This window comes from Dendrobium catenatum, unplaced genomic scaffold, assembly GCF_001605985.2.
Source record: "Dendrobium catenatum unplaced genomic scaffold, ASM160598v2 fragScaff_scaffold_706, whole genome shotgun sequence".
In the NCBI taxonomy this organism is placed as follows: domain Eukaryota; kingdom Viridiplantae; phylum Streptophyta; class Magnoliopsida; order Asparagales; family Orchidaceae; genus Dendrobium; species Dendrobium catenatum.
In genome coordinates, this window is record NW_021319168.1 from 248,470 (window position 1) to 272,145 (window position 23,676).

The 23,676-nt window shown below is 34.4% G+C and overlaps 2 protein-coding genes across 2 annotated transcripts; one reads left to right on the plus strand and one right to left on the minus strand.

Moving 5' to 3' along the window:
* The first annotated feature begins 3,184 nt into the window (after positions 1-3,184).
* LOC110113168 (peroxisomal membrane protein 11-4) lies at positions 3,185-14,314 on the plus strand. The gene is made up of 2 exons (XM_020845623.2): positions 3,185-3,965; positions 13,992-14,314. Exon 1 carries the CDS (start codon positions 3,289-3,291, stop codon positions 3,961-3,963), a length of 675 nt encoding a protein of 224 aa, XP_020701282.1. The 5' UTR covers positions 3,185-3,288; the 3' UTR covers positions 3,964-3,965; positions 13,992-14,314.
* Positions 9,176-18,095, minus strand: LOC110113167. Its single transcript, XM_020845622.2, has 8 exons — positions 17,677-18,095; positions 17,527-17,586; positions 17,334-17,446; positions 15,580-15,648; positions 10,966-11,017; positions 10,469-10,603; positions 10,217-10,297; positions 9,176-9,372 (listed from the first exon to the last, which is right to left on the minus strand). Exons 1-6 carry the CDS (start codon positions 18,070-18,072, stop codon positions 10,484-10,486), a joined length of 810 nt encoding a protein of 269 aa, XP_020701281.1. The 5' UTR covers positions 18,073-18,095; the 3' UTR covers positions 9,176-9,372; positions 10,217-10,297; positions 10,469-10,483.
* Between the last annotated feature and the right edge of the window lie 5,581 nt (positions 18,096-23,676).

The following is a 23,676-nucleotide window of genomic DNA, read 5'->3' on the forward strand; positions in this document are numbered from 1 at the left end:
CTTGGGCAGCGGGCAGCGCGGCGGGCAGCGGGCGGGAGCAGCGGGAAATTCAATTTTTTTTAAATTAAACGGGTTTTCGGGTTGACCCGGCAACCCGCCGGGTCAACCCGACCCAACCCGTTTAATCAAACGGGTCGAATCTGCAAACCCGAACCCGATTTTCCGGGTCGGGTCCGGGTCGGGTTGTCGTGTCGTGTCAAATATTGACACCCCTAATGCCACATGTCATGATTCCTATAAAAGATTCAAGTATGCTAATGTTATAAGTGTATATGCCAAACTACTATTAATACCAAATAATTTTAATGCTTATAAATGTAATCACACTAGGTATCATCGTACCTCAAAATGACATATAAGTCATTCATTATTTTTAATTCATATCCATTAATATATTTATATGTATATAATTATAGACAGTTTCTCAAATACCCATCATCAAGAAGGTAAACATCAATCCAAGTTAATATAATAATTTTTAATAGAGTCGTCAATCTGAGGGCATGTCGACTCGGCTAACCAAAATCTAATAGAATTTTACTGACCTACAAACAATCATACAGTGCATGTGCTTTTACAAATAACTAACTTGTATTATATAAATCAACATGTCGATAACAAATTTTATAACCAACATGATTTACAGTAGGAGCATCAATTACTATATTTAAATAGAACTAATATGTATAAATTAAATTTTCTATAGAAAGAATTATATTAAATGCTAAAGCTCATGCATCAATAAATCAACGTTATGTTATTTCTACTACATGATACTTTCATTTATATTAAATGTATTAAAAACATCATTCCATGCCTAGCATCGTGGCGCCATCAATTACTATATTTAAATAGAACTAATATGTATAAATTAAATTTTCTATAGAAAGAATTATATTAAATGCTAAAGCTCATGCATCAATAAATCAACGTTATGTTATTTCTACTACATGATACTTTCATTTATATTAAATGTATTAAAAACATCATTCCATGCCTAGCATCGTGGCGCCTAACTTTTTAACAACGCTGCACTGCATGTTGAACCCAAAGTTATTGTAGAACAAAGACTGCGATGTCAAGTCGGTGGTTCCTAGCACTGCATGCTGGATTTAGATTTTCATATTTTTCAAATAAATTTATTTTTTAAATTTTTGGTTATTACACTACTGCTAATAGCTTGGCTCTTGTGGTGATGACCCACTAAATATTTCGATAGGATTTGATATAAAAAGGTAATAATGAGTGAGTTTGACAAATCAAATTCAATAATTTTTATCTATTAAAGCATAAATAGCAAAAAAAAATAGTGCATGCATTATGACTAATCAATAAGTAGGAGTGGCAATCATATCACATGTCATGATTCTTATAACAAATTCAATTATGTTAGGACTATAAGTGTATATGTCAAACTACTATTAGTGTCAAATAATTTTAATGCTTATAAATGTAATCACACTAGGTATCATCATACCTCAAAATGACTTATAAGTCCTTAATTATTTTCAATTCATATCCATTAATATATTTATATATTTATATGTATATAATTATATAGTCAATTTTTTAAATACCCATCATCTAGAAGGTAAGCACCAACCCAAGGAAATCTAATGATTTTCAGTATATTCGTCAATCTTAGGGCCCATCGGCTCAGCTAGCCAAAATCTGATAGGATTTTACTAACTTACAAACAATCATATAGTGCATGTGATTTTACAAATAACCAACATGTATTATATAAATCAACATCTTAATAATAAAATTTATAACAAACATGATTTACACCAGGAATATGATTTAATGCATTCAAATAGAACAAATATGTATGAATTAAATTTTTTATAGCAAGAATTATATTAAATGATAAAAGCTCATGCATCAATATATCAATGTTATGTTATTTCTACTATATGAAACTTTCATTATGAGCAATAAATAAGATTCCTAACATGCACAAAATTAATAAATAAATATTGAAAATAGGATTGACAACCTAATATCTAGAAGCCTGACACCATAAACAATGATAACACCCCTAACAAAGAAGTGTACATTTATCCCTTAATAAATAACAATTACTTACAATGATCAACACAATTTCCCAAATAAAACTCAGTTCGTCCTACTCCATCTAAAGAAAGTCCTACAAGTAGTAAAAACAATTGTAAACACATAATTTGATACATCAAAGTTGTTATTCAATTGATCTAAGCCATATGCAATATTATGAATGGAACCAAGTGAAAAAAATCAAGAGGCTTACAAAATAGAATATTCTTTTCTTTTTCTGGCTTCAATTGAAAGAGAAAGTAGGAAAACTCTTGGCTAATCTTCAATCCAACAAGAGAGGAAAGAGGGAACCTCTCCCAACAATGGTGATAAGAAGAGTGATATCGACGCAGGGTGAAGGACAAGGATCTTCTCTAATGATGACAATAGGAGGAAAAATCAAAGAGGAAGGGTGAGAAGAGAGATTCATCGGCTAAGCTTAGGGGGTGAGAAGGAGCCTAGGGAATAATGCCCTCTGTTTCTATTTTGCCTTAAACGATGAGAGAGAGGTGTTGAGGGTAGGAGAATAAAAAGGAGCTAGTAAATTGCAAAAATTACTAGATTTGGAGGGGGTTCATGTGGTTGGAGACGGCAGGAGCGTGAGGTACTTTGACCGAGTTTCATGCAGAAGAGCTGCTCGGTGGTTTGCATTGTTGTAGCTTCGGTTCATATCTAAACCATAGCCAATTCAGTTTATAACAGGTGGGGCTAATATGTATAAAGTAAAAGCGGAGTTCTCAAAGGGTTTGTACGCAATGGAGCTTGTTGGGAAGGCAAAGATGAGACTAGTACGTCTGAAGGAGAAGTGAACTTCACAATGGAGCTCGATTGACAAAATTGGCAGCATGTGTGGTGGAGAGAACTACCATTCAAGCACTATTTGAATCAAATTCGAGCAATGGTTGAATCAAATTTGAACAGCATTCGAATCATATGTAAACTCTATTCAAATCCATTTGAATCAATTCCATTGGTATTTAATTTAAACAAGCAATTAACAAATATAATATATTATCTTTTATTGGAGAGCTTCAAAAGATAGAGCGCGTGGCTCAAAGTGATGAACGGTCCGGTTCAACCCCACATTATCTCACAGTCCCAATTCCGCAATTTTTCTCAGCCAGCCAGTTCGTTATTTCCTTGTCAGCATTTATCCTATAAAAAAAGCCTCAAAATCCAACCGCAGTCTTCCCCGCCACCCTTCCCCCTTATCCAAACCGTCGCCGGACCACCATGAGCCCGCACGACGACACCGTCGACAAGCTCGTCATTTTCCTCGCAAAGCGCGATGGGATCGACAAGTTTGTCAAAACCATCCAATACGTCTCCAAGCTCGTCCACTACCGTGCCGAACCCGTCCACCCTGATCTAGCCCGCCGCGCCAAGCTCTGGGAAGTGGCTTCCGGTCTCAGTCGCAAAGCCTTCCGATCCGGCCGCTTCCTCTCCGGCTTCAACGCACTTCGCCGCGCTCCGGGCACCACTCCTCTCTCCGTCTTCGCCAACGCCGGCGAGATGGTTTACTTCTTCTTCGACCATTTCCTCTGGCTCGCCCGCGCCGGCGTCCTCGACCCTTCTCTCGCCACGCGCTTCAGCTTTGTCTCCGCTTTCGGCGAGTCCTTTGGCTACGTTTTCTTCATTCTTCTCGATCTCATCGCCATCCGCAAGGGCTTGTTTGAACAAACGAGGCTGATTTCCCAAAAAACAGATCGGGGAGAGGCAGAGAAGAAGGAGAAGGCGATTAGGATTGATAGGGTGATGAGACTGATGGGCATTGCCGCCAACCTCGCCGATTTGATCATCGCGATTGCTGATATCGAGCCCAATCCATTCTGCAACCACGCTGTGACGCTCGGGATCAGCGGTCTTGTATCCGCCTGGGCTGGTTGGTATAGAAATTGGCCGGCTTAAAGGTTCAACATTTTATAATGAATTAGGTTATTTGGATACTGCTACATTGCTTCATAATTCAAATATTTTTCAAATTTTTGCTGTTGGTGATGGAATTTAGTTATGTTGAACCCTAATAGGAAAATAAAAAGAATAAGATTAATGAGAGAGAGAGAGAGAGAGAGAGAGAGAGGGGATTTTTGGAGGTAAAACAATTGATTGATGCTTCGTTTGGGGCGGCTTTCTTAATGCATCTTAAACAAATTTATAGTGCAAAAAATTTAATTTTATGCTAAAAAACTATTTTAAGAAGCACTAAAAAAGCCGTCCCAAACAAAGCCTACGAACCCTAAGGCTTTGTTTGGGACGACTTTCTTATTAATTCTTAAAGCAATTTTCTAGTATATTTAATTTTTTACTAGAAAACAACTTAGCAGAACGAAAGTCGTCCTAAATGAAACCTTAATAAGATGATTAGTACGACTTCTTTTGGGTCAGTTTTCTTGCTGCTTTGTTTTTTAGATTGGAACCATATTTTATGTTTGACACTTATTTTTTTGTTGTGTTTAAAAAATGTATGTGCTAGAATGCTGCTTTCTACACTAGCCTTTTAAAAAGTTATTTTCTCCGCAATAATTTTATAATCACCTTTATAAAAAGCTATAGTCATATCAAACAGATCATAAGTTTGTAATATGATTAGATTCTTTAGCTGTTCCATATGCTATGAGAGCACCTGATGCTTACATAGAAGTCTTCTTAGGATCTGACAAGGAAACAATCAATGGAAAAATTAATTAGCCCATAAGCTATTAATGCTGTAGTGTGCAGTGTGCTGCCATTGATGTTTGTTTCTTACTTGATATATTTCCATGTTCTGGTGGAGTGATGCTATATTGGATCAGTTAGTTCAGTTTGCCTTCAAAATAGTATAAGAATTTGATTATGATTTGTAGTAATGAAAAGACTTTCAGGAATCTTTAGAAGCAATCACATATCATACTTCAAAATTGATACAATTATTTAGGTTTGAGTTAAATGGGTCGGATTCAGGTTAAACGGGGTGTTGATTTAGAAAATTTATATGCTCTGCATGATAAATGGGTTAAATAAGATGCGTTCAGGTTAAGTGTGTTTCATGTAGGTCGGATTCAGGTCAAATACATTGACCTATATAATAAATGAGTTAGACTCTAGTCAAGCATACTTGGGCTTGGTCAACTTGTGGTTAGACTCGACCCGGCCACCAACTTGAATTGACACCCTTAATCTAAGGAGGTCAATAATAACTTAGATGTCGATTAGAGTTTAAGATTTCTTCTATGATTCAAAAGTTTAGGATGTCTGAAATGAATTGAATTGACATTTATTTATAGATGTTGAGTGGGATATTATGATCATCATCCAGAATATGTCCAAATATTTCTTGTGTTTATCAATAATAATGAGCGGCTTTACTCTTAGAGACATGATATGAAATAAGCATATACGTGGAAAGGTTGGAGTAGCTCTAGTGGCAGATAAGATTAAAGTCTCCTTAGATTATTTGGTCATATAAAACGGCAGCCTTCTGATGACCCAATTAGGAGAGTAGATGTATTAGATTTAACCTATGTTAAGAAAGGTAGAAGTAAACCTAAAATTTAGGTAGTTTTTTATGTTGCAATTTGTTGCCTATAAATTGGCTATAGGCTATAATAGGATATGATTAAAAAATAAAGCATTTGAGTTCAACTCTCTTCCTTTCCCATTTCCTCTCTCCCTCCTCTCTCTTGAAACAAAAAGGAAGTGCTTCTTCCTCTCTTTCAAGATTTAGCATCTAGTATTAGAGCCTGGTGAAGGCAACTGAGCAAGGTGGAGGTAGATAAAGTTTTCTTCTCTAAAAAAAATGAGGAGGTGGATGTGGAGAAAAAAGAGCTCGCGACATTTGGCTTTCTCAGAATGGAGAAAGAAGGGTGGTCGCGAATGCTTCCTGAGTTGAAGGAGGAAGAAGGAAGGTGTTATTGTCCAAGAAAAGGAGCAGGTGGTGGTTGCTGGTGTCGTTGACGTACGTTTTCACGAGGATTTGTTCATATGAGGCAGACATGAGGTCTGAGTGTGGGACATACTGGCAACACACGATTGTTCGCACATGTAACGGAGGCAGCACGAGGCGCGTGCTGTGAGCCATAGCAAGCGGGGCACGCGGGCCTAGACAGAGAATGGCGGAAGGTGTTGTTCAGGATCAGACACGGCTGGTACACGATGAAGAAGTTGAATGGGTTGAATCAGACTTGTGTGTGTGCGGCTCAGTAGCAGAAGTCTAAGTGGGCTCGTGGGTGGCTAGTTGGGTCGTTTCCAGGGTGCGATCATCGAGGTGGAATTTGTAGACCATATGATGAAGGTCTGGGCTTGGGATGACCATAGAAGGTGGAGGCGGCTTCGACGATGGGTGTATACTGTGCATAAGACATGGTCGGTCGAGGGGTTCTGGTCAGGCATGGGTTTTGGCACAACAGGAAGATATGCAAGATTTTAGATCAGATTGCACGTAGAATGTGAAGTCCAAAGCTTGGAGATGGATCCTGTGTGAGCTATGTGGTGCTCCATATATGTCATTTTCGGAATCAAGAAGAAGTACATTATTGATCAAGAAATCAGGCATGGGAGGTATTCACAGGCATGGCATGATGCCATGCAGGTCAAATCAGCGGAGGCACTACATACGACGTACAATGGAAGCAGGCATATCGGCAGGCTCGGGTGGATGTGTGAGTCGCATTGAGACGAGCAAGGTGCTAGCATAATGTAGGGCTCGGTGCGCAGGTGGATATGTGCAGGGTGTGGTCGAATTCAGACCACATGTGCACAGGCGCGAGGCGAGAGGCACAGGGTGTAGGCATGGGGCACGGGATTGTGGCTAGACATGCTGAAGAAGTGATGCAGGTACGTGTGAGCTAGGGCCTTGTGAAGCAGGAAACTCAAGAAGATGGTGGTGCAGTTCTTGAGGAGTTGTTAACCGTCCGATAGATGTTATTGGTAGGGAAGACCGACAGGGCTATTCTTTGTGGACATTAGATATTTTTTTTTTGTTGTATAAATCTAGGACCAAGGTGGAGATTGTTGGGTATTGGTCCAACATTTAGGTTGTTTCTCCTTGTGTAGCTTTTTATTTTGCCATTTGTTGCCGATAAATAAGCTATATACAGTAATATTATATGTTTAAAAAATAAAGAATTTGAATTTAGCTCTATCCCTCCCCCCTTCCCTCACACCCTCCTCCCCCAAAAAGCTCAAGAAGGAAGTGTTTCTTTCTCATTGAAGATCCTAACATATCATATGGATTTTGATGCCATAAGTCCAATAAAGGCGACAAATTAAAATTTCAATGATGGGATTGACTAAAATAATTTTGAGAAGGGTTGCTCAAAATTTAAAATCTGCCTCATTGAGAGCAATTATTCGTGCAAAAAAATTAACTAAATGAACATCTATAGAGGTCACAACAACTTTGAAAAGTCGGAAATTTCTTAAGTGAGTTGTACAGTACTAAACTAACCTCGACGACCAGACACCACTGATAGAATGAATGCGACGGGACCTTTCAGGGAGGCTCATCCAACCACCCATCAAAGGTTAGCGACGGCTATTGACGCTCACAATCCCCTAGAGTGGTCAATCCAACCAAACCCAAACCAATTCAAACCTATGGTTTTTGGCATTTTGAAGTTGTTGGAATCGTGCTCACACATTAAAAAATGAAGGGGAAGCACGTGAACCCACATGCCCACCTTAAATCTATACTTGTTTAGATCGTGGAGAAAATATAATCATAATTTCTATCTTACATCCCCCCCCCCCCCGGTCAAAAGTTGACACTATTCAAAACTTGACTCGGACGGGTCCGAGAAAAAATCAGATTCAGGTCAACCTATTTGCAAAATGGGTCGGACCGGGTTCGAATTTTTGACCTATATGAAAAACGTGTCGGGTTCTAATTGACTCGAAAACCCACATGACTGCGCCCAGCCATCCTGACGCCTCCACCCTCGACCTCACCGGTTTATTGCCCTGCATCTCGGCTCCCGTCTCCTCCAGAGTCCAACCTACGGCACGGCACGACTCAATGCCTGCTCGCCCTGACTTAAGCCCTACATGGCACGACTCAACATCTGCGTCGAGGAAGGATATCCAGATCAATTCGAGCTCACGAATCAGGTCGGGTCAACCCGGTAACCTGCGTGTATTTGGTCCAAGTTGTATATCCAAACACGTCTAATTAAATGGATCAGGTTCATGTCAACCTATTTATGCCCGGGTCAAGTTGGGTTGGATTCGAACCTGACCCGTTGACCCAAATTGACACTAGATATGTATAGCTGGCTTTCTTTATATAGCAAAAATTATGCTCTATAACTTGACACTCAAAATACACAAAGTTTGTTATTTTGGTAGGATTAACAAACTAAAACATGATGCTCGAAAAGATTTATTACTTCACCCCAATTACTTTCCTAATAAGAGATGATATTGGGGTTTCATTTGGGATGGCTTTTTTACTGCTTCTTATACAAAAAATAAAAATTTTGTACTAAAAAACTGCTATAAGAAGAAAACTATCTCAAATAAAACCGTAGAGTCATCACGTGTGACTTTGCATGCTTCAAATAAAGAATTCAATGCTTATTGGAATGGGACTCAAATGCAGAAAGGAATGGAAGTTCATGATAAAGGGATTACAACATACATGCAGTGCTTTCATGTGATTGTTGGGTTTTTTTTTTTTTCCTTCAGGGCTGGTGGTTTAGTGATTATTTTTCAGGCTTGTCAATTTATTAGATTAAGCACATCAATTAACATCAAAATGTTTCATAGCTCCTAACAGTCCTTTAAAAACCCAAAAAAAATTGAGTTTGCTGCTGCTTCTGAAAAGAGCCCAAAACACATAATTTCTAGCTATATTTCATGTTGTTTGGCTCAAATGATCCAAAAAGAAGATTTAGCAATATCTAATTCCTTTTTTTTAGTATTTGAAATCATCAAAGAAAGATTGTTGTTTGTGTCAAATTATGGTAATATTGTTATCAATCATCTGGATTCTATGAACTTCTGCATAGCAAGCTTTGAGTAGCTAGCTATACATGGAAGTTTTGCCAAATGCCAATGAAGTTTGTTTTTGAATTTATAGTTACAAGGCACAAAGTTAGGAATTTATAAAAGAAATTTTTTTCTAGATCTAAAATCATGCAATTGATCTCATGAGCTAAATAGCAATGAAAACTCAATTAATTTAGGAAATTTTAAAAAACATTCAAAGTAACTTTTTTGATGTTTTTAAAAACAAAAATGACAAGAAGCCACCGCCGACAATTGCCTCCAATGCCGTTATCATTATCTCATCAACTGCCATCACTATCCTATTGACGTACAATGTTGAATTCCTTAATCACGCTGCAAACAAAAATTGTCATCAATATATTCCTCAATCTTTTTTTGTAATCTTCTACCTGTAATATATTTTAAATGTTAAGACTTTGTTTGAGACAACTTTCTTACTGCTTCTTAAAACAGTTTTTTATTACAACAAATAAAATTTTATGCTAGAAAACTGCTTTAAGAAGCAATATAAAATCCGACCAAAATGAAGCCTAAATTTTATATCAAATATTGATTGCAATTGTTAGAGCATTCTTTTAAAAAACTTTGATGTTCTGCAAAATATTGTTTGCAATTAATTTCAAAGAAATTGAAGGGGATAAATATTGTTGAATTTTGGGAGGAGAAAGAATTTTATATTTCTATGGGTTAATTTTATTTATTTTAAATGAATAATGTGCTTTTAAAAATAAATAAGGAGACTTTTTTTTTTAATAAAAAACTTTAAAAAAATGTGCATTTTTACCTTTGCTTTCATTCTATAAAATGCTGTTTTAAGAAACAGTAACAATGTTGTCCCAAACGAAGCCTAAAAAGCAGAAAGAAAGCAACCCTTGTTTTTATTATTTGAAGTAGATTTGCCTATAATCAACTTTTTTATGTCTACATACTGGAATGTTTATGCCTAGATTTAAGGTAATTGCTCAACTTACAATTTAAATAGTTGCTCTGAAGCCAATATGCTCCACCTATTTGAAATATCATACAGCTTTTATATACCTTACTTTAACTTCATTTTTTAAAATATATTTATCAATTTTTTATGATTAATTCTTATTGATATATTTTCCTATTGTAAGCTCTAGATAAAGGTACTGCTAATTTGTCTAAAAAAATAAACTAAAACAAAAATCCTTACTATATCCAATCCAAAATGCTAGCAAAGAAATCAATCAGCTGTTTCTCCATTAGCAATCCTCAGATGTCCAGTAAAATCTATCTGCAGAGAATTTCAAAAAGAGAAGTGATATATTAGCTGAGCAAAATTTTTGCCAATGGCAGATGATGTAATTAAATCAAACTTCAATGTCAGGAATTTTTCGGCATTTCAACAATTAAGTCATTTCAAGGTTAGTAAGTATATACAGCCTGATAGCTCTTAAGCCCTTACCAGGTTTATTTCTTGCTAGAATTCAAGATTATCTTGGTAGGAACCTCTTCTGAGCTTTTCTTGCAAATCCAATTGCTTTGGAAGCACTAATTCAGCTTCACTGCCTGATGTTGAGAAGTATCTCTCCAGTAGCATCTGAATGAGTAAATGGAGAAATTTTGATCAAGATTTTAAGCTTCGTTTGGGACAGCTTTTTTATTGATTCTCAAAGCAACTTTAAAATTTTTATACTAGAAAACTGCTTTGAGAAGCAATAAGAAAGCTGTTCCAAACGAAGCTTTAGTCTTAATGGATTTTAAAATGGTTGGATTTACGTTGAAATTAGCACGTTCCATAGCTAAACAATCAATTCTTATATTATACTCATTTTAAAATAAATCCAAGAATATTAAGCTCATTCCCATCTCTTCATCATTTTCCAGAGCCAACGATAAACGAATTTAGAATGAAAAAAAAAACTTACAGAATGTTACATGAATTTACCATCTTTTGCTTACCAAAGCAGAATAGGCATCAATTCGACCTTGGCGAACAGATCTCTTTAATCTCCTGAAATAAATAAAAAAACAAATTGATAAAGAAATAATCCAATTAATAGGGACTCCTTTACATGCGCTTAACAAATGCATTGCAGCAAGTGAAAATGGAAACATGACAAGCCCCAGCCTTCAGCTTTTTCTCTGAGCATCCAAACCAATAAAGGGGAAAAGCAAATATAATATGGTCCATTTTTTAAGCTCTATCGAGGTCATCTTGAAGTATGTAAGAGATTGAGCTTGATCCAATGATTGGCGCTTTTTCGCTGAAAATGAATTTTGATCATTGATGCATTAGACTAAAGCTTCGTTTGAGATGACTTTCTTCATGCTTCTTAAAGCAGCTTTTTAGTATAAATATTTTAATATTTGTACTAGAAAGCCGCTTTAAGAAGCAGGAAGAAAGCCGTCCCGAACAAAGCCTACGGCTTTTTTACTGTTTCTTAAAGCAGCTTTCTAATACAAAAAATCAAAAATTAAATTTTTTGTATTAGAAAGCTGCTTTAAGAAACAGTTTTTTTTTTTTTAATTTGTGTATTAGAAAAGTACTTTAAGAAGCACTAAAAAAGCCGTCCCAAACGAAGCCTAAATTTAATCCCTTTCTAGTTCACACTTCATAATCAGAATAATGCATTGTGCATTATCAAACCTTAATGGCTACACATTTTGTTATTTCATACACCCACAGAAAGCTTCTGGACAATGAACATAAACACAGAATATAGCATCTCATGATGTAATTATTTGATCGAAATAGTGAAAATATAAGTAGCAGTTAGGTTGATTAAATAGTAACCTACTAGTTCTACCATATGGTTATACACACTCAGGGATGTCCCAAAGTTTCAGTTTTACCCTTTTTTTTAAGCATATAAGTACCTTAAGATGATCTAAATCTCAAAGTCTTCAATCATTCAAAACCTAAATTGTGTGCGCTGACGAACGGTTAGAAAGACTTCTAATTTTAGTAAAATTACTATGTATGTAAATGCCTAGGATGTTATCCTGACAAGATTTGTACGGGCATTCTCAGTCTTTGTGGCCTTTGAAAATGCTCTGGCTTCTCTATTCCAGCAGTCTATAGCTGTAAGGAGTCACTCAGTGATTTCCATTTTGCTAAGAGCAATGGATAGTGACTCTGAAGAGGGTTTTGTGACTGTAAATAAGACTCTGAGATATGCACAAACACAATTAAATTCCTTATGAATAAGGTACAAGGTAGACGTACTGTTACTTCTACTTGGAATTAACTCCAAGTGAGAGATTTGAAGATTTTCAAGAGAGATTATCTCCTTACACAAATGTGAGACTTTTTTATGCTGATTTATTTTCTTCTACTTTATTCTTGCCTAAGTTTAACTTAGTGAATTGATTTTGGTTGATAAAACTCAAATTTGTACAATCAGGTTATCAGTAAACGGATTGATTTCTTCTACATTTTTCTTCGTCTATAAAATCCCCTCATAAGAAGCAACTCATAACTGCCATCAATATCCTTTGATTAGATTGGGTCACTACCTCTACTAACTAAGATTCATGACAATCTAGGACAACAAAATCATAAGATATTGATTGAATTCATCATCATTTCCCCACCATCCATTTTAAATTTACAATGGTAAATTTTTATATCCTAAGCCAAATTTGTTGTTACTATACATTAAACGATTATCATCTAATGACTAGCCTTAATCAAAAATTTCCTCTTGTCATTGAGAGGGGTAATTAACCACGGGAGCTTGCATTTATTGAATCTATGGGAAACCTAAACCATATCATAAAATCCTAAGAAATTGAGGGGAACTCTCTAGGTACTGCCTAATTTAGAATCTAATATGCCTTATGAAAATTTCATCAGAATACTAAACTCTCTCAAAATAGTCAAGCATGAATTTATGAAGCCCACATTATTAAATTATTCATCCTTAGTTACCTGATTGTAGCAGTACCAAAAATTTAATGTTCTCGCAGCAGTTCATATTGGCGGTTTGTAAACCACTGCTATAGATAGATATAAGCAGTGATTTTCACCGCTGCTAAATTTATTACTAAAAAATTAATATTTTTGCAACATTAAATAACATCACTTTACCGCAGCAAAAACTATTTTTAAAGCAACCTTTCTTAATATCTCACGATTTATCCTCTTCCTCTCGTGTCGTGCCCTAACTCCCTCTCGGACATCAGTCTCGCTGGCACGCCTCATTCTCCTCCGACAGCGAAATCGCTCTCAAAGGCAAAATCCTTTATTTCTCCTCTACCCTTGCTAACGCCGGAAGACAAAGCCGGAAAAGCTTGTAGATTCAGCTTCTTCTCCTTCGCCGCTTCCGACAAGAAAAAAAGTCTGTCTCCGCCTTCCAGCAAGAAACAATGTTGCTTTACTTCACCTGGTTTGTCACCTCCAAGCTTGCAATTGCTCTATTTTTTTTTTTCTCTATGGAGGTGGCCCGTTTTTTTCTAGCCCTACAAGTTTTGCACCTTTATGTTGCCCTGCAAAATCGCCTGTGGGCTAGTTTTTCGGTTGCGTCTTCCACTCTACGATCAGATCTCTGCTTGTACTGTTCCGCAATTTGAAGCAACAGACCAACATTTCATCGCCTGATTCACAATTCGCCAACCAAGATAACAATCTTTACCCTCTTCTGTCGTGATGTCATTTTCCTTATCGCCTCCATCTTGTTTGAGAGAAATAACAAAAATTTTGTTGCTCTTGCTCCGGCTTGATTGAGAGAAAGAAATAAAAATACGAGTTGAATTTTTTTAATCTTTTTACAGCTTGGTTCTTGCTAGGAATTTAAATCTTGCGTACTATTGTGTTGAGCAATTTTTCTTCTTCCCCGCTGTTTGTTTTATTATTGTCTTTCTTATTTTTTCATTCTTATATATGATGAGTTCTTCAATCCTTTCAGTTATATCTTCTTTTATTTAAATAGTTTGCATATTCTAATTAAAATTTATTGTTTCTTATATGCTCTACTCAACTACAGGAAGAAAATGCTTCCAAAAACATGCTACTTAAACTATTCAAAAGATTAGGTGGCTGTTGGGAGAGGTTGGGTAAAAATAAGGAGCAAGAGGTCCCGATTTCGCTTACTCTCCAATTACAAAAGCAAGAGGACCAAATTCTCCAATGACTTCAACATATTTCATGGTCTGTTACTGTTTCAGAATCAATTAAGATATAAATTGTTGTTATTACATTTATAGTCTGAAGGTTCAAGCATCTTCAGTTTGTAAAGATTATCAATCATAAGATGATTATGTTTAAAAGGAATCCGAAATGGTTGAAATGGATCAGTTTCCATCACAACTCAAAAGCCTTGCTTGATTACTTTGTAGATTTATTTATTTGAACTGAATTGTTAAGAGCGTGTTTTATCTTTCATGAATATGAAGATGATGCTAATGACAGGCCTTCAGATGAGATCAATTATTTGATAAATTTTTTTCATTTACAATGATATTCTTGTGCAAACAAAGGAAGCTGCTCCATAGTTTTAATGGGCACTAAAAATGTATGGGAGTGCTTACAGTAAGCTGGAATTTTTATTGCGTCCTCCCACCTGACGTAGAGATACGTCCTCAAAAATTTTGATTTTTGCTCGGTATTGCTAGGTATTATTTAATAATAACGAGGAATATCATCATGTGAAGACCACTACCGAGTTATACCGAGCTATATCGAGCAATACCGAGCAATACAAAAAAATACCGAGTTTTTTCTAGGAAAAACTAGGTATTTTTTTGTATTGCTCGGTATAGCTCGGTATAACTCGGTATTGGTCTTCACATGATGATATTCCTCGTTATTGTTTGGTATTGCTCGGTATTTCTCGTTTTTTAGCGCGATTTTAGCTCTGGGAGGACGTATCTCTACGTCAGGTGGGAGGACGCAATAAAAATTCCAGTAGCTGACATGAATTTTTAAATTGCATTATATTTCTATTTGATAAGAAAAATTGATTCTTTGCACTATATTTTTTTTAATCAATCCTACCCTTTAGCAGCAGTTTTAACCCCTGCTAAAAGCGCTACTGACGCTGTTGAAGCTTTCCTATAGCAGCGGTTTGCTAAAGTCTTTCTAGCAATCACAAATACAGTAAATTTGCAACAGTTTTTAAATCGCTGCAAATAATTTTATAGGTGTTTAAACTGTTGCAGTAGGTTAAAAAAAATGCTACGAAAGCCTAATTTATTAGTAGTGATGTAAAATTGATTTTATCTATCTGCACTTTTGTATTGCAATAAAATTTTAAATAATGCTTTTGCTAGTTCTTTTGATACCTTTGTTTTTTTATAATAATGTTGCTTTCATGAATTGTTCAGCTTAATATTCTTTCCAGTGCAAAGGCACCGGTTGTTGGCCTAGTTTTATATACAAATAGAAGATCCGTTTTCTGCATGCATCAATCTATAGAATAGTATTAAGATCATAATATTTCTACTGAAGAAGAATAACACACTAAGTTTTCATTGCAATGAGAATCTAGGAGAAAAAAACCCTCACCTCTTTGTGTAGTGTCACTGCGAAACCATCAAAAAAGTAGTATGTTACAAAAATGAAAAAGAGCCCACCTTTCTATCATAAAGTCAAGAGCCTCCACAGAGGTCCCATACTCATTCTGTAGATATACCCTCCAGCCCCTGCACAAACGAGTGAGGAACTGAAGCTGCCTCAGTATAAATGAAAGTTCTCTGTAAAACTTGCAAGAAATAAAAAGAATAAAAGTATGGCAAATTAAAATTATGGCTTACTTTTAGGCTACTTCTGCAAAGTTCCAGCCAAAGATAAAAACACTTACGACGAAAAGTACAAAATAAATTAATTAATTAATTAAGAAATTTCATCAAACTTTTAAGCCCTACACGTTAGTAATGTTTCACATGGACAAAATTTTAACAGTATAGAAATATGCAGTTGATGTTACAGGTTTTGGTCGATGTAAGCAAGGTGTCTTCATCACACTAGTTACATTATTTTGTAATAGTAGCTGTCCATATTCAAAAAGACTTAAACTCCATTAACATATATGATGCATGACATGAAGCTAATATCTCCGAAATGAGTAAATTGGAATGCTTGCCCACTTCATAGATGGCTAGAAACACCATAGGGATCTTACACTATATATGCTAATGAATTCAAGTGAGAAAATTTAGAGAATACAAATTACTAATATATAATTTCCATTTATAACATAACTTATATATGTTCCAATTTCAGGGTGTTGTAGTAAAATCTGCTATAAATATATAAAATATAAATAATAGTAATAAATGATTAATGGGTCATGATGAGTTTATAAGTATATTCTGCTTGTAAATGGATGTTTCCTCACTTGAACGCAATGTTCATTGGTATGTACAGATAATTATGCATGAACCCTGTTAATAATAAGCACTATTACTAATATTAGAATATCTTTATTTATATATTTTCTATAATTGTTATGGTACAACTCACATTTTTACTTCTACAATTTCCATTGTTCATAATTTGCCTCATATTTTACAATTTATGGTTTACTTAATAAGTTTTACTTATTGAGTTTGTTTCTTGCAAACTCATCCTCATTATTTTATGATTATCAGATTATTAGTTATGCATTATTCATAGACTTGAGGTATATATTTGGACGGTGATTAAAGTTAGATCATTAGTTGATTTTAACAACGATTTGTACCTTGGATGAATTATTATAATAGTTAAATCTTAATTTCTTTTGATGAATAAATTAGTAGGTGTTCTTTGATTTAAATGCTCTGATAATTAGTGGATAAATAATATTGAATCATATACACTTTACTTTTGATATTGTTTTTAATTTTTAACTTGCATTCTCCTATCAAGTTTTTGTGATTTTCTTTCAAACAGGGTGGTGGGTGTGACAAAATTTGATATAAGTTTTCAAAAGTTTGTGATAAGAATTAAGAATTGCCATCATTTAATTAGTTTAACAAGGAGAGCAAATGATGAATTCTACAGTAATTTCAATCAATTGAGTCTACAGCAAAGCAAAGTAAGCAAATAACACTCAAGTACACATATCAGGAACAGGTCAATTTTCATTACACTGCCATAGTGTCATTTGATATACTCAAACCAAAGTTACATAATGTTTAATTAGACCTTTTTTCTTGGAGTCATGCACACTAATGGAACTTCTTAGGGTTGCATTGGGGAAGAGAAGTTTGGAGCCCTCACCTCTACTCAAGATTGAGGCTGTTTTAAGCCATCACTCTTGGCTATTTGTACATCTTAAAATAAAATCTACGAAACAATCAATGAAAAAAATTCCTACAGCAAGGAACAAACGTGAACAACATACCTCTCAGCAGCTTGGACCGCAATCCTACCCGCTATGCTACGAACTTTGTTGGACTGCTGGGTCTCCTTGCCATCATGAGACTTGGGAAGCCCTATAATGAATTCATCTACCTCCTGACCACAAAGTTATGCAAATTAGAGCATCCAAAGAACCAAGAATTAGGAAAGTTGAGACTCTGAAACCAAGATGAGACCTCCATCTCGGCTATTTTGAGAAGGTGCATCTCCAGTTTCTTCCCCCGAAGATTCAAAACCTATACGTAGATCAGTAGCTTACATCAAACCCAGTATACAAAGAGCCAAAGACGAATGGGAGGAGCAGTAGGAGGATTGTGAGCAACTACTGTAAGGGGGCGAGGGCAAAAGCCTTTGCCGAGGGCAAGGCCAGTGTAGGAAGCGCCAAGGTCAACCCCAAGGCTGAAGCCTCCGGCCCGCCAGGACTTATAGCTGCGTCGGTAGAGAGCATTAGGCAGGATCTCCCCTCCTCCTACAATTGTCTTCGCGGAGGAAGAAGACAATCCCCTAACCCTAATTCCACAGCGAATAAGATATTGTTTCGGCGAGAAGCGATCGATGACAAAGACATTTGTAGGATACAGCGACACGTGCTGAGCCCCCGGCGATGGTGACTTCACCGGCAACATTTCTCCTTCTGGATGACAGTAGCCGCGCGGAATGGGTGGTGAAAGCGGTTGCTGGTTGTTTCTTTTATAACCTGTTCGAAGAAAGCATAAGCCCATTGCTAAAAGCCCAACTCCACTTGCTGGATAAGCTGTTGTGGTCGGGCTACTCACATATGCTTGATATATATATATATATATATATATATATACCCGTAGTTGGCTCTGTCAAATATTATTTTTTTTTAAGTCAATATAAGCTCAAAAATTATGAAAAAAATCGTGCAATTAAAATTCTACAATGACACTACTATGACGAAGACGGTTTGTAATTTGAATATATTGACAAAAAAAATCATGAATAATACTTGGAGAAATGTTGAAGCGGGATTTATATTAACTCCAGAAAAAATATTTGGCAGAGTCAACATACGGGCTATTACAAAAATAGATTCAATTTTGATTATAATTCATCTTTGTTTGAACTTTGGTTTAAACCTTGGTTTGAATCACCTCGAGCTAGGCAAAGGTATCAAGACAATGCTCATTTAGGAAGCCATTGATGGGACCAACTTCATGTAAAGGGAGCTCACTAGTAACACCCTAAGATCAAATTTTCGAAGAAATTTCTATTTTAATCTCCAAATTAATCAATCTAGCTTCTATAAATTCATCAAATAAATCAATCCATCGAAAGTAACTAAAAATCATATACATCAAAATATAAAATCATATTCAACCCTCAGAAGTAATGTATAAATAACTAAGAGTTCAATCCATGCATTCATCTGGCTATCTTTTAGCTCTTGACTACAAATGAGTAAAACAAAAAAAAAATGCAAAAAAACTAAATAAAACTTGAATCTCATATTAACTCACTCCATTGAATCCTATTCCATTCATGGAATCGTGTAAAAACCATCAAGTTAGCTAATAGCTCAGTAGGTTATGAGAACTTATTACTAAAATTAATGTAAGGCAATAGAAACAACAAGCATGTAATCATTCAGTAAATATAAATATGAACAAATAATAATAAAAATTATGATGCTCAATGCAATCAGTTTTATATCATATCAACAATATAATTCATAATCAGTAATTATTAATTAAGTAAACAGTGATAAGTAATATTGATAATCCTATATTGAGCATTTACAAAATAACATCTTATTACAGCAGTACACCTGGGGTTGTAAACGAGTCGAGTCAAGTCGAGTTTTAGCACTATCGAGCTCAGCTTGTTAGTCGGAAAGAGAGCTCGAGCTCAAAAGATGAACTCGAACTCGAGTTCGTCCCACTATAAACGAGCTCGAGCGGGCTCGCGGACCGCTCGATTTCTCATACATCCGATTTTTTTTTTTCCGCCCAATTCTCATTTTCTCGCTTGTGAATGTCTGAATGGAAAGCTTTTTATTTTTTCCCGCATGTGAATGCCTGCCATCTTCAAAAAGGACAGTTTGCATTAATAAAAAGCTATCTTCACTTGAAACGAGACAATGAAAATAAACTATATGAATTAACATGAAAAGCAACCGTTTGGATCCCATATTACAAGCCGGTTGCCAACCGTTTTTTAAAATATCCTAAATATACTAATTTTGAGTCGGCTCACGAGCTCGCAAGCCGAGCCTCGTCAAGCTCGAGCTCATCACTAAATAAGCTCGGCTTGCGAGCTTGTTAACGGGTAGAGTTCGAGCCAACTCGGCTCACTTACACCCCTAAGTACAACTGTCATTTTCATTTGCATGTCATATAGTGTATATATTATGCATGTATATCATGTAAATCATATAATTCATACATTTATATAAGTTTTATCGATCTTATCATATACTTGTATGAATCATAGCTTATACTTACATAAATTATGTCATGTCAATTATGTAATTTATCAACTCTTCCAATAACATTTACTTTGATACCAATTATAATGCCCCAAGATCAAACTTTGAAAGAATTGCTTATTTTAATCTCTTAATTAATTAGTCAGAGCTTCTATGAATTCATTAATATAAATCAATATAGCTTTAGAAACTAAAAATCATATACATCAAAATATAAAACTACATCTATCCCTCAAAATTCATATATAATAGGCAAAAGTTCAATCCATATATTTATCTATCTTTTAGCTCTTGACTATAAAAAGAATAAAATAAAAAAATATATAGAAATAAAATAAAATTTGAATCCCAGATATGTTATCACTCCACTAGATCTTATCCTATTCCCGAAATTATGTAAAAACCATTAAATGATCTAACAACTCAATAGGTTAGTACAATCTATAACTGGAATTAATGCAAGACACTAAAAATAATATGCATATAATCATTAAGTTAATATAAGTATAAATGTATAATTGTAAAATATATAACTACTAATGTGATCAGTTTAATATCATATAAGTAATGAAATCAATATAAGCAATAAAATTCATAATCAATAATGAGTAACCAATTAGATAATGATCAATAAGTTTTAACAATCATATACCCAGCAATTACAAAATAGTTTATATATCATCTTATTATATTAGTACAATTTTCATTTTAATTATGCGTGCTATTTAGTGTCTATGTTATACATGTATATTACGTAAATCATATTATATATATATGCAAGAGCTACAAGCAAGATAAGATATCAAGCTATATGTGGTTTTTGTTTTTAATGTTCAGTCATGTAGATCAATCTTAATCATACCAGTCTTATTTTTAGGAATCAGTCATATCATAAGTTATTTAAGTTAGGTGGCTTTCATATCAAAAGTCGTATCTTTAGACCTATAGGCGCATTATATCATATCATTATGTCTTCTTATGTCTTCCTATTCATATCATTTAGGATTATACCATAAATCTTATTTTAAAGAAAAGATAATATGTCTCCAACCAACCTAAATAAGTCAATCATTTCTAATCAGCTTTCTTATATGCAAATATTTCAAAGCATATATAATATATTAAATAAGTAATATTATACTCAATATTCAACTCAATGTATCATATTAATGCATGTAAAATTTGGATATAAACTAAAATTAATAAAATTCATTAAAAAAAGTGCAGTGCTCTCTTTTCACCATATACATACCCAATGTAATAAGAATGCTCGTCATACACTAGTATTATGAGGTTAGACACTTATTTATTGAATTTTCACATTTATCTAAATTTCTCCAATTAGGACATTTTCCTCAAAATATAAATATATGAAAAATGATTAAAACAAGAACATAAAAGTTATATGATGAAAGTTTGCTAAAAATTTAAATATTACAATTTTTGTTGGTTCTGATCATACTAAATTAAGAAAATACAGAATAAGTAAAATCAATGAAATCAAAGATAGGGTGATGGTAGCCTATCTTGAGATAAATAATTTTTTCAATTGTACCGATAGAAAAAAAATAGCTTTAGGACCTCCAAACTCCAACTTCCCTTTCCTCTCTTATCTCTTCTCCTTCCTAAAATCCTTTTCTCTGATCTATTTAAAACTAGAAAGGAATGAGAAAATGACATATGAAAAGCATATGTAGTAGATTGAGACATTATAATAAAAATAAGCTAATAGTATCTATGTAATTATATCAATTGTTTAGGTTTTAGTATAAAATTTTTATAATTTTTTTTTATATCTTCAAATTTTGGAATCAAAAAATTATAGAAAAATATTTATAAAATAGCCCAATATGTCATCATAAATCCAACCCAAATAGAGGGACTAGCCCTTATTATCATCTCCGCTCCAGCCTTATCGTCTCAACACGTTTCACATTCCACATTCAATAGCCAATTTTATAATAAAGATAATTTATCAGAGCAACATCATCCATGTCATTATGTTTTGACACGACATATCTTCATAACCGCCTAGGCTAGCACTTGAAAGATAAATTATTATATGCAGAGTCCAAACGTAAGAACCATTCGAATTTTGTTGAGTATTTACTGTCAGCAAATATTCAGTTGTGAGTATTTACTGAGTATTTGTTGACTATATTCATAAATTTTGTGAATATTTGCTAAATATTTATTGAGTATTTATTCATTTACTAAATATTTACTAAGTATTTGCTCAGCACTTAAAAATAATTTCTCTGAAGAATATACTGCTACGCAAATCCGAATGGTTCTCTTGTCTAAACTCCGCACATAATAATTTCTTTGAAGAATATACTGCTACCCTTAGTGCATACAATTGGGGCGTCCTCATACACCTACAATATCTTCTAGCTATGCATTCCATCATTTTCTTCTATCTCAAAAGTTCTTAATTAACTCTTTCATTGAATAAATTGAATTCTATGTTCTCACCAATATTTTTTAAAAAAATTATGAAGGATTGATATGTACCGTTGGATCCTACAAACGCTTTTCCAACCACAACCGCTATCCCCACATAAAGGTAGGCTCCATTTCCTTAATGTCGTCGTCGTCGTCGTCTTCCCCTCTCCTCTGTCTGTCTGTCTTCACGCCTACCAACGTTCAGAAATGGAATTTAAATTCCTGCTCAGCTCATCATCCCCTCCTTTTTACCGCACGGCTCACTCCCAACTTTCCACTGCTACACTACAAAACACTAAACGCCATGCTTTCAATGTGACCGTTGCCTCAGTTTTCATATAACAATGGTGAATGAAGATTCCCATTTCCATGAAAGATATATACGTTTATGGTCAATGTTTCAGGGCAAATTATTGCATCCGGACACCGGACGCGGAGGATAGGTTCGAACATCCAATAAAAACTTGTCATGTCACCTGCGCTTTTAACTGCGCTTTGACTGTGCTTTTGACTTGCGCTTTTCCTGTGCTTAATTTAAAATAATATTTTATTAATATCCGAACCTATCTCCCCGTCGGTGACCGGATGCAATAATTTGCCGAAAGCTGTATAATGTAAACATTTAACTAGTTATCAAAGGCATATGCTTCTTTTGGTATAGATTTTTTAGTAGTTACTTTTTAGAATAATTTTTCAGCTTAAATTTTTTTTTTGAAAGCAACAAAAAAATTAGTTGTCAAAAGCTGCCCCAAACAAAATCTTAGGGTTAATGCTTGATGTTAAGGATGTAAATGAGTCGAGTCATGTAAAGTTCGAGTATCTTAGCTTGAGTTTGAGTTTGATTAATTAAATGAGTTTGAGCTCGAGCTTAATTTTAAAAATTCAAATAACTTTAAGAACCAGCTCATTTATTTGGAAATAAAGAAAATAATTATAATTTAAATAATTATTATCATAAAATAATAAAAAAAGAGAAATAAGAAAAAATATTAAAGAATCACCTTATATAAGAATTTGACATGAAAACTTTAAATATTTGTAACAAATTTTATTTAAAATTTTGAATATTAATATAATGTAAATGTATTTTATATTAGTATTTTTATATGAGCTTGCTCATGAGTCAAAAAAAATTGTACTAAAACTCCGTTTTAGAAAGCAATAAAAAAACCGTCCCAAACCAAGTCTTAATCTGTACAGACAAGCAGACTTTCTATACAGTCAGGCCCCGCTTGTAATTTTTAAATTGTACTATGTTAAATAAAGTAACTGTTATTCTTGCAAATATGAGCATCTTTTATTACAATATTTCCATAAATAGGGACAAATGCACTTTTATATTTCACCTCATTTTATTCAAAAAATTAAATACATAAATTTTCTCTAATTAATTTTTTTTGTATTAAGATATTCTAATTAAACTTTAATTAAT

Coding starts and splice junctions, on each gene's coding strand:
- LOC110113167 (XM_020845622.2), bottom strand. CDS start 18,072: ATGGGCTTATGCTTTCTTCGAACAGGTTATAAAAGAAACAACCAGCAA. Junction 17,447..17,526: donor TCAAAATAGCCGAGATGGAG/GTCTCATCTTGG, acceptor CTTTGTGGTCAG/GAGGTAGATGAATTCATTAT. Junction 11,018..15,579: donor CTTGACTTTATGATAGAAAG/GTGGGCTCTTTT, acceptor TATTTATTTCAG/GAGATTAAAGAGATCTGTTC.
- LOC110113168 (XM_020845623.2), top strand. CDS start 3,289: ATGAGCCCGCACGACGACACCGTCGACAAGCTCGTCATTTTCCTCGCA.